General features: G+C 40.0%; 1 protein-coding gene across 1 annotated transcript; it reads right to left on the reverse strand.

Annotated features, from left to right (window-relative positions):
- Positions 1-6,363: 6,363 nt before the first annotated feature.
- LOC133300195 (U-box domain-containing protein 4-like) lies at positions 6,364-8,334 on the reverse strand. Its single transcript, XM_061499704.1, has 2 exons — positions 7,070-8,334; positions 6,364-6,712 (listed from the first exon to the last, which is right to left on the reverse strand). The coding sequence occupies exons 1-2, from the start codon at positions 8,213-8,215 to the stop codon at positions 6,635-6,637; spliced, it is 1,224 nt and encodes a 407-aa protein (XP_061355688.1). The 5' UTR covers positions 8,216-8,334; the 3' UTR covers positions 6,364-6,634.
- Between the last annotated feature and the right edge of the window lies 1 nt (position 8,335).

Raw genomic sequence — 8,335 nt, forward strand, 5'->3', positions numbered from 1 at the left:
TATCTCCCGAATTTTTCAACCCGAAAGGCATCACATTATAACAGTAATTCGCCTTTTCGGCAATAAAAGCGGTTTTCTCATGGTCTTCAGGGTGTAGTGGGATGTGATTGTACTCTGAATAAGCATCCATGAAAGACATCATTCAAAACCCGGAGGAGCTATCGACTAATTGATCTATGTTGGGCATTGGGTACGCATCCTTGGGGCATACCTTATTTAGATCTGTGTAGTCAGTACACACTTTCCATTTTCCATTTGGCTTTTTAACCATGACCACGTTAGATAACCAGGTTGTGTAATGTATTTCCCGGATGAATCCTGCCTCCAGCAATTCCTTCACGTGATCTTCCAGCACCTGCCGGCGTTCCGAGCTGAGCTTCCTCTTCTTTTGGGCCACCGGCTTTGAACCAGGGTAAACAGCTAGCTTGTGACAACAGAAGGCTGGATCTACCCTAGGAATTTCTGCCGACTTCCAGGCAAAAACGTCATTGTTGCTCTTCAAACAAGCGACGAGCTGAGCTTTCTCATCATCCGCTAACCCCTTGCCGATCTTCGTGGTCTGCCCCTGCTCACCTATAATTATCTCTTCTAGCTCTCCATCGGGCTCCGGCCTCGGCATCTGGGCATCATCTCTCATATCTAACTCCACCATATGGACGGAGCTCTGCTTTGAAGATTTGTAACAATTCTGCTTAATCATGGCTTTAACTTCGGGGTCTTGATCCACCATACGTACCGACCTGAAATAGCAATCTCGAGACTCCTTTTGGTCTCCGGCTATGGTAAGCATCGTACCCTGCTTACCAATCATCTTTAGTTTTTTATGCTTGGTTGAGACTAACATGTCCCACTCATGGATGGTGGGTCTTCCCAGGATCATATTATATTCTGATGGGAAATCGGCTACGATAAACCTGACCCTCTCATATTTGTACGCCTCCTTAGTCCCCAAAGTCAATCTGAGGTCAATATATCCCTTAGGGGTAGTATTACGGCCATTAAACGCAATTAAAGCCGTGTTGCAAGGCTTCAAATCTTCCTCATCCAAATTCATTTTTTTATATGCGTGCCATAAAATTATGTCTGCACAACTTCCATTGTCTAGAAAAATCCTCTTAACTCTACAATTGACCAATGTTCCTGTAATTACCAATCCATTAACATGTCCTGGTATTACTTCCTCCAGCTCTTTCTTTGTGAAATATAACAATGGTAGCTCTGGTTCCTCTTCTTTAAATTTAGGGCTCTCCCTTATAGAGAGCACTCCTCGCAAGTATTTGCGTCGGGCATTGATAGTGTCACCCCCGCCACCAAAAGCTCCGCTGATCACATTGCATTTGAATTCTGGCTCCTAGAACTCGTCATCCTCCTTGGCCGGCTTCTTGCCTCGTCCTTCCTCTCTGAACTTCTTATCTTTAGGGGGGCTTGTGAGCCGACCCCCTCTCCTCTTTCTGTTTCTCCAGCCTTGAACTCGCTTGTCTCCCTGACCAGGTTGATGTTTTTGGTCCACATTTTCCAGCTCCATCTGTTCGAGCTCCAAGTATTTCTTAGAGCGCGTGTTGAACTCAACTAAGGTCCGAAGCGGGTCTTTATATATTGACTTTGCTAGCCGGGATGTTCCATGCAACCCAGCTATCACCAGATGTAAATGAATGTTTTCTGATAACCCGGGTACCTGCAAGGCGGCCAACTTGAACTGATCTAAGTATGTCTGTAGTGTTTCTTCGGGTTGTTGCTTAATCTTCCCCAGCGCAAATTCTGACTTTGGCTGCTTCTTACTGGTGGCAAAGTTGAGCAAAAACCGTCCACCAAACTCCTCGAAGGATCTGATGGACCCAGCTGGCAACGACGAGAACCACGCTTGGGCTGCACCAGTCAGCGTGGTTGCGAAAAGCCTTGTGATTAAGGGTTCCTCTATCCCCTTGATAAACATAGCCGTGTCAAAGGCATCCAAATGTACCTGAGGATCCTGCGTTCCGTCATACTTAATCAGCTCGGATAAATTTAGATTTTTCGGATATGGAGCTTTTACGATCTCATCCGTAAAAGGATTGTCGTCATACAGTCCCCTATTATATTTTCTTCGATATACCCCAGTTACGTCATCTGGAGCCCGAACAACGGGTCCCTGACGGTGGGGGTGGGGGATCTCGGCCATTCGCATCTCATCTGACGTACCCAATCCTTCTTCACATCGAGGTTGCTGGTGATAACCCTGATTACCCCAGCCCTGCACTTCTTCATATTGAGGTTGTTGGTGGTGACCTGGATTACCCCGGCCTAAAGGATGTCGTAGTTGTTGGTGGTTCACTGCAGTTTGTAGGGGTCGGCCATCATTAGTTCTTGCAGGACGGCGAGTTTATTCATGGGTTTCCTGTTGGGGATCAGTGATCTGCAAATCTGTCATGGCCTACGCGATGGCTCGCTCAGGATCTGGGTTGGTTACGTGCCACAACCGAGCCTCTAATTCCCGGATCTGTCTTGCGTCCGCTCGTCGCTGCAACTCATTGCGCTGCTCCAACTCCTCCATCCTTCGAAGAACAGCTGCCATGGCTAAATCCGTCACCAGTGAATCTATAGCTATTGCGTTCAGATCCTCAATGGGTTGTAACCCTTGTAGGTACGACGCATCTGGATTGTCCGCTGGCGTTGACGCTGAATCTGAGTGCACATCACTAACGTGTACAGCATTCGGATCTAGGATTTGTGGCATCTGTTGCCCCTATTCTTCTGGATCTTCCCTAATGGGAGGAGGAACTTGCAGGTTCCCAGGATCTGATGTTGAAGGTTGACGAAAACCACTCCTTGTAGCCCTCACCATCTCCTTAATTGGCTTTTTAGAAGTTTGTTATGGGAAAGTTCCCCACAGGCGGCGCCAATGTTATGCCTTTGCAGATGTGTCCAATTGAGATTGGATGATTGGTTTAGGATTTGAGTGCTTCTATCTAGATACCTATGAGTTAGGTACCTCAGGTGTAGCAAATCACTACACACGATATTACGGTCGTAGCCAAAGGAGTGTGTGTGTGTACTGTCGTGATTGTATAAAAATAGGGTAAAGAAAGAGTCCCCATACCTGTGGCCTTTAACTCCTATTTATAGTGCTTACCTGTGGGCTTGTGCTGACTATGGTCTTACTCTGGTCCATAACACCGTCAAAAAACAGCTGAGCTAGCTCGGGGAAAAATGAGCCAACCCGTCGGTCAAACGAGTCAGCTCGCGGGTTGAGTTTTTTCTTTATTTTTTTATTTTTATAAAAAATACAAAATATAATATACAAAAATGGACAAAACCCACACAAGTTGTCATCATCTTTCTTCCTTCTCTAAACCTAAGTCCCTGATCTTCTCACATCGTTGCCTTTTTTATATTGTTAGGCTGTGCTGACTCTGTTTGGTTCAAATATCTTACCCACTTTGTAGCAAGTGGTTTTGATTGTTTCTCGATGTTGGTGAAAATTTGTTGTGAATATAATTCGAAATTAGAACATTTAGCTTTTACTTTTCATTCTATAACCCTTTTCTATTTTCCTTTTTTATAAATTATTCTGTAAGACAATTGTATTGTTTAAACTGATAGAAGCCATATAGCTGGTGTATTAATACTACAGGTTCATTTAAATAGGCTAAAAATGAGTCAACATGCGAGCCATTTTTTCAAGCCAACTCATGAGCTATATTTTTTAGCCAACTCTCGAGCCAACCCTAATCTGACTCGGGTCGGGTCGAATTGATTTTTCTGGCTCATTTTTTTTTTGAGCCAATCTTAACCCGGCTCATTTTTTCGTGTTGGACCGGGTCTAGCCGGGTTGACCCGTTTTGCCTACCCTAATGCCTACCCACCAAATATTAAATGAAGGAACACACCCAACAGTGTGAACAAAAACATATATTTAACACTTAAAATTTAAAGAATTTCGCAAAACAAACTATATAAAGAAAAAAAAAATAAGTCTATTCATGAAAAAAAATTGATTGATTAATTATAAAAAAATTTATTATAAATTATTTCTTTTTATATTTAATTAATAATTGACGATGAAAAAAAGGTAGCTGCCCTGCCAAATTATTTGAGATACACCTTTTTTTTCAATATTAGTTTCGCTTTTGAGACAAAAAAAATAATTATGGGCATGTTTTGTTTCGATCTTTAGAAATTAAATTTTTGTTTTTAGATATTTTAATTGGTTCATCCCTTTGCGGCTAGTCTGATTCAGGCGAATTTTGAGAATAAAGCTTTAAATTCTTCCTAAAGATAATATTATATAGGATCAAACACATATTCTCATTCTTCAAATTCAAGATTACAAATTAAATCTTGATTTTTAATATCTGAAGTTTCTGTTTGTATATTATATGAATGATCCGATCCGACTATGATTGAAAATTGTTTGATTGTCTTTCTCCAAAAAAGAGACAAAACATAATTAACTTGAATTTAGGACACTATTCAAAATCTTAGCGAAAGACTCGATTCGACCTCCATCAGGAACTACCGAGCCAGCGAGTTTTTTTTTTCTCCTTCCGCATATAAATTCGAATCTTAATATACAACCCCATGCCATTTGATTAAAAAATAATAATCGAATATTTTCCGCATACAAAATTTAAACTTCTTAATATTTTCCCCCCGCTAATATGTAAGTACATGTGTCTGCAAAATTCTTTTAATTAATATGATAATGACATCTGATTCACAAAGTCAAATCAGCGGAAGATGTTACCACTTACCTACTGACAAATGCTAATGGTTTCAACAAAGTTTTAAAATAATAAAATATAGAAAAGAATAATAATGGTTTAAAATAATAACAAAGTTTTTTTTTTTTTTTATAAACAATAACAAAGTTTTAAAATAAGGTGTTGTTTGTATCCTATTGCAGAAAAAAGCAACATCCTTCCCGCTGATACATTGATTGTCGTGATTTTTTATTTTATTTTTTAAAATTTCTTTTAGTCGATAGGACCCACAAGTTTTTAATAGTGCATGAATGATTTTTATTTTTTCTGTAACATAACATTTATAATTCCCTTTAAAATAATAATGGTTTCAACAGTATTATTATTTAATATTATTTATATATCAATTTTTTGACATAATTTAGACAATTCCCTTCTTTTTATTTATTAATATAATACCATATATTTGCTATGTAAAATTATATACAAAATTTAGAAAAAAAATTATATTTATAAACTTTTTATTTATCAATTACACTATGCACTAGAGATTATATATTACTTCTAATATAGTATAATTTATAAAAATTTATAAATTTTTTATAAATATAATTCTTTTCTAAAATTTATGCGACAAACATTTCAAAGATCTGTTTCTCCAAAAAATAAATAATAATAAAGAGTTTGGTGTTTGTCATTTTAAATGACATAAGTTATATCATTTTAGGAGTGAGATAGACACAGGAAAATAGAAATCATGGAAGAGAGAAAGTGGTTGATTTTTTTTAATTTAAAATTTAAATTTTCTGTGTCTATATCTCTTAAAATGATATAATTTTCTGTCATTTAAAATGACAAATAGTCTTCCCAATAATAAAACACGTACAAATCAAAGAGAGTCCATCAGCAGTCAAACAGGGATCCACATTACCGGACAACTATCCTAATCCATGATGGGACGGAACGACTAACCGCTAATCACTAACGGAATACGATACACGTGTTGTTCGATACATGATTTCGGTTTCCTTTATGGCTTTTTTTAAATCTAGATAAAGAACAAAATAAAATCAAAATAAAATATTATATAATAAAAATAGCCATACAAATCAAAGCTGCTTACGACTCCCCCCGCTCCTAAAGTCCTAACTCCTAACCCACTTTCCTTTTCAATATTTGTTGTCTTCTTCATCGTCCTCTCTTCCACGCCAACCATGTGGACACTTTCCTTTTTTTCCTTTCTTTTTTTAAGCAAATTGACACTTTCTTTTCAAACCATCATTCTCCTCCCTACTTTATTTAATTGTTTTTTTATGTAACTTCAAACTGCCCTTCAATTTATTGGAGTTTAAAAATGAAAAAAATTCCAAATCAAATATCCACCGAAAAATAAAAATAAAAATCAGCCAGTGACTGGTCCATATTCCAGAGATATCTTATGTATGCACTTTGCAATTATCAAGATATTTTATTTTTGCTCTCGGTTTGATGTTATCTCTCATCTTACCTAATCCGAGTAAACAAATAAATAAAATATAAAACACTAGATTCCTTTTTGGTAGAATGCCTAGAAGAACTATACTTTTCAAAATCAAGTTTTCTTACCCTGCTAATCTTCAAATTTTAAAATTAATTAAAGTTAGTACCATGTTTAGAACGATAATAATAATATAAATAGCATAAGGACCCAAAAGAGGTAGCACCAATCATCACATTCAGAATTCAGAAAACAAAAGATGCAGTGGCATTGAGTGGTGTGCATTATTTTGTAAAAGTCCAAAAGAAAAAGAAAAAAAAAAAAAAACCAAACTCAAACTCAATCATTTACACCACAATCTTTGCAACGCTTCTCCGTAACGAGGATATTTACAAATTTGAGCTCTCTGTCTCTCTTTTGAGGACGCACTTTGTCTTAACAGTTTTAACCGTAGTTTCACATTTAACACGCTGGGGGTTTACGCCGCCACTTCTGAAGTCCGGGAAGCAGCGTTGCCGGATCTTGGTTGCCGCAGAAGCTCGATTAGTTTCTCTGCCTGTTCACGTGTAAAGAAACAATAAACCACCAAAACCAAAAAAACATAGAGAATAAAATAAAATAAAATACTAGCAGCAAATGAAAGAACAATGTTTTATAAAATTTAATTATTTAAATTAGATCTTAAAATATTGCCAAACCCAACCAAGAAGAATATCCGGGATTTTACTAAATAAATAATAATAATAATAATGATGGATTGTGATATTAATGCAATTTTTGCAGTGGGTGGAGGTAGACTCAGCAAGGGGTATGACGTGGCACTACAAGTTCTTCCAAAGTCCAAACTGTTTTTTTGAAGAACACCGTGCCACGTCAGCACCGAGAGAAATGACAGTGTTGTTGAACTGAATACCTTTTGCTTGGCGCGATTGGTGCCGGATTGGGATAAAGAAACCAAAGGTGGAATCGCACCTTCTCGAGCCACCATGGTGCGATAAGCGCCGTTATCCTCGCAGACCTGTAACAGAATAACCACCGCGATTTCTTTCTGTCTATGCGACCCAACCTCAACGATCTCCACCAGCACCGGAACACCGCCTTCCTCCACAAGCGCCGCCCTCGCCTCCGGCATAGAAACCAGCACGCTCACCACGTACGCCGACTTGTCCACCATGTTCGATTCGAAATCCGCCATCAACTCAACTAGCACCTTCATAATCCCCGACTTCACCGCCCTGATCTTGTTCTCCCTCACCGTACACAGCGAGTACAGCGCCGTCGACGCGTCCTTCCTCCCGCGGATACCGCCGCCTTGTAGAAGGTTCACCAGGAGCGGAATGGCGCCGGAACGCCCAATCGCCGCCTTGTTCTCTTCCACCTGCGAGAGACGAAGCAGCGCGCACGCCGCGTTCTCCTTCGCCGTTGATGTCCCCGCGCCGAGAGCTCGAACCAGAGGCTTAATCGCTCCCGACGAAGCAATAACCTCCTTGTTCTCGTCGCATAACGAGAGATTCAAAATCGCGGTGACGCCGTATTCTTGAAGTTGAAGGTCTTGTGAACAGATAAGAGAAATCAAAGGTTGAATCGCGCCTGCTTTGGCGATTTTGATGCGATTTTCTGGTTTGTTCTTGGCGAGTAATCGGATTTCCATGGCGGCTTGTTTTTGATCGTCGATGGAAGAGGAGTGGAGATCGGAAACGAGTTGACGGATGAAATCGTCGGAATTCTCGGAAGCGCAAGCGATGAGGAGTCGTCGGGATTGTGAAGAAGCGGTGGTGAATTCACCAGATCTGTCACTGTTGCAGTCGCTGAAAGCTGAAGAAGATGAATCATCGTTGATGCTCAGTTCGCTCAAGCTTCGTCCCATGTAAGTGTAACTCTCCGTTCCCATAACTGTACCCGATTTAGGATCCGAAGCGAGGTAGGTTCGGGTTCGGGTTCCGGTTCGAGTTCGGATTCGGGTCGAGGTGAAGAAGGGAGGGCGAGAGAGTGAGAGATGAGAGTTGATAAATGCGTAATATATGGGAGGGAATGGAGAGAGGGGATAACATTTTAACATGTGTATCCGAGCCTCGTGGTCTGGGGCCTACACGTGCACCTATTGAATTCCAATCCGGCAAGCACGTGCGAGGGCTCCCCTCTTTAAACGCGTGCGTAGGACGATCGCAATTCGATGAAG

Source organism: Gastrolobium bilobum, unplaced genomic scaffold (assembly GCF_033153095.1).
Source record: "Gastrolobium bilobum isolate Gb01-03AN ecotype WA unplaced genomic scaffold, APGP_CSIRO_Gbil_v1 utg44336, whole genome shotgun sequence".
Classification (NCBI taxonomy): domain Eukaryota; kingdom Viridiplantae; phylum Streptophyta; class Magnoliopsida; order Fabales; family Fabaceae; genus Gastrolobium; species Gastrolobium bilobum.